The sequence below is a fragment of the Penaeus monodon genome, chromosome 23, assembly GCF_015228065.2.
Source record: "Penaeus monodon isolate SGIC_2016 chromosome 23, NSTDA_Pmon_1, whole genome shotgun sequence".
Taxonomy (NCBI): Eukaryota; Metazoa; Arthropoda; class Malacostraca; order Decapoda; family Penaeidae; genus Penaeus; species Penaeus monodon.
The window spans coordinates 3,126,988-3,127,955 of NC_051408.1; the positions used below are offsets into that span (position 1 = coordinate 3,126,988).

At 41.5% G+C, this 968-nt stretch overlaps 1 protein-coding gene across 1 annotated transcript in view; it reads right to left on the bottom strand.

The window, feature by feature from the left end:
• Positions 1 to 6: 6 nt before the first annotated feature.
• The window catches only part of LOC119588340, a 28,894-nt gene continuing 27,932 nt past the window's right edge, over positions 7 to 968 (bottom strand). Inside the window, exons 10-11 of the mRNA XM_037937027.1 lie at positions 669 to 810; positions 7 to 232 (exon numbers count right to left, since the gene is read on the bottom strand). Of these exons, the coding sequence (XP_037792955.1) occupies positions 78 to 232; positions 669 to 810 (297 nt within the window). The 3' untranslated portion in view covers positions 7 to 77. The remainder of the gene's footprint in view (positions 233 to 668; positions 811 to 968) is intronic.

Genomic DNA, 968 nt, shown 5'->3' on the forward strand with positions numbered 1-968 from the left:
AGTGGATACAAGTAATAAAAAAGACAAATAGAGAGTCACAGCCATAACGGATGATTTCTTGGAGATTTCCCGTCATTTTACCTGAGCAGAGTCATCACAGGGAGGATAAATGCAAGGATCTGAGGGCCATGGACGGATGGGTTGTGACTAGTGAAACGAAAGACTGTTCTTATGATGTCTGTGGGTCGCCAAGGGTCGCTCCCGTCGTCGTAATACATAGGACACTGGTCGTCTGTTGGGAAAGAAAACGGGCGTTGAGTCCATGAGAGAAAACGGATAAATTGGATGGGTGACTAGAAAAAAAAGGGTGTTCAGTCAATGAGAGAAAACGGATAAATTGGATGGGTGACTAGAAAGAAAACGGGTGTAAGTTCATGAGAGAAAACGAATAATTGGATGGGTGATTAGAAAGAAAACGGGTGTTGAGTCCATGAGAGAAAACGGATAATTGAGCGGGTAACTAATGTAAATTGGAGTAAGGGAGCTTGTTCGTGTGTGTTGATGGACAAAAGGATGTGTGTTTGATTGTGTGTGGATGTATTAAGCGTGATAGTGCAAGCATATCCTAAGGAAAAAAAATTGAAAAATAAGAAAACAAACGAATGAAACACCATAAACCATCTACCCCCCCTATTCACAAATCACAAAAAATCTATTTTATTTCTTACACAGTCGTTCTTCGAAGGTGAGGTTGAGTGCAACTGCCGCGCTCTCCTCGTAAGTCGACGAGAGAAAAGTCTGGTTGAGTCCACACGCAGCGCCGACGGACTGTGACAGACGTAGTTTCGTTTCGCCGATGCGTAGGTAGACCTTCGAGGGGGAATGAAGTTTATATTAGTCTTGGAATTATGGGTTTGTTGTGTTTTTGTTTCATATTTTGTGTTCAGTTTGGTGGGTATTTTTAATATAGCTTCTGGTTGTTACTGTGAATGGTTTGGTAGTAAAATAATGTAGGATACATTTGACAG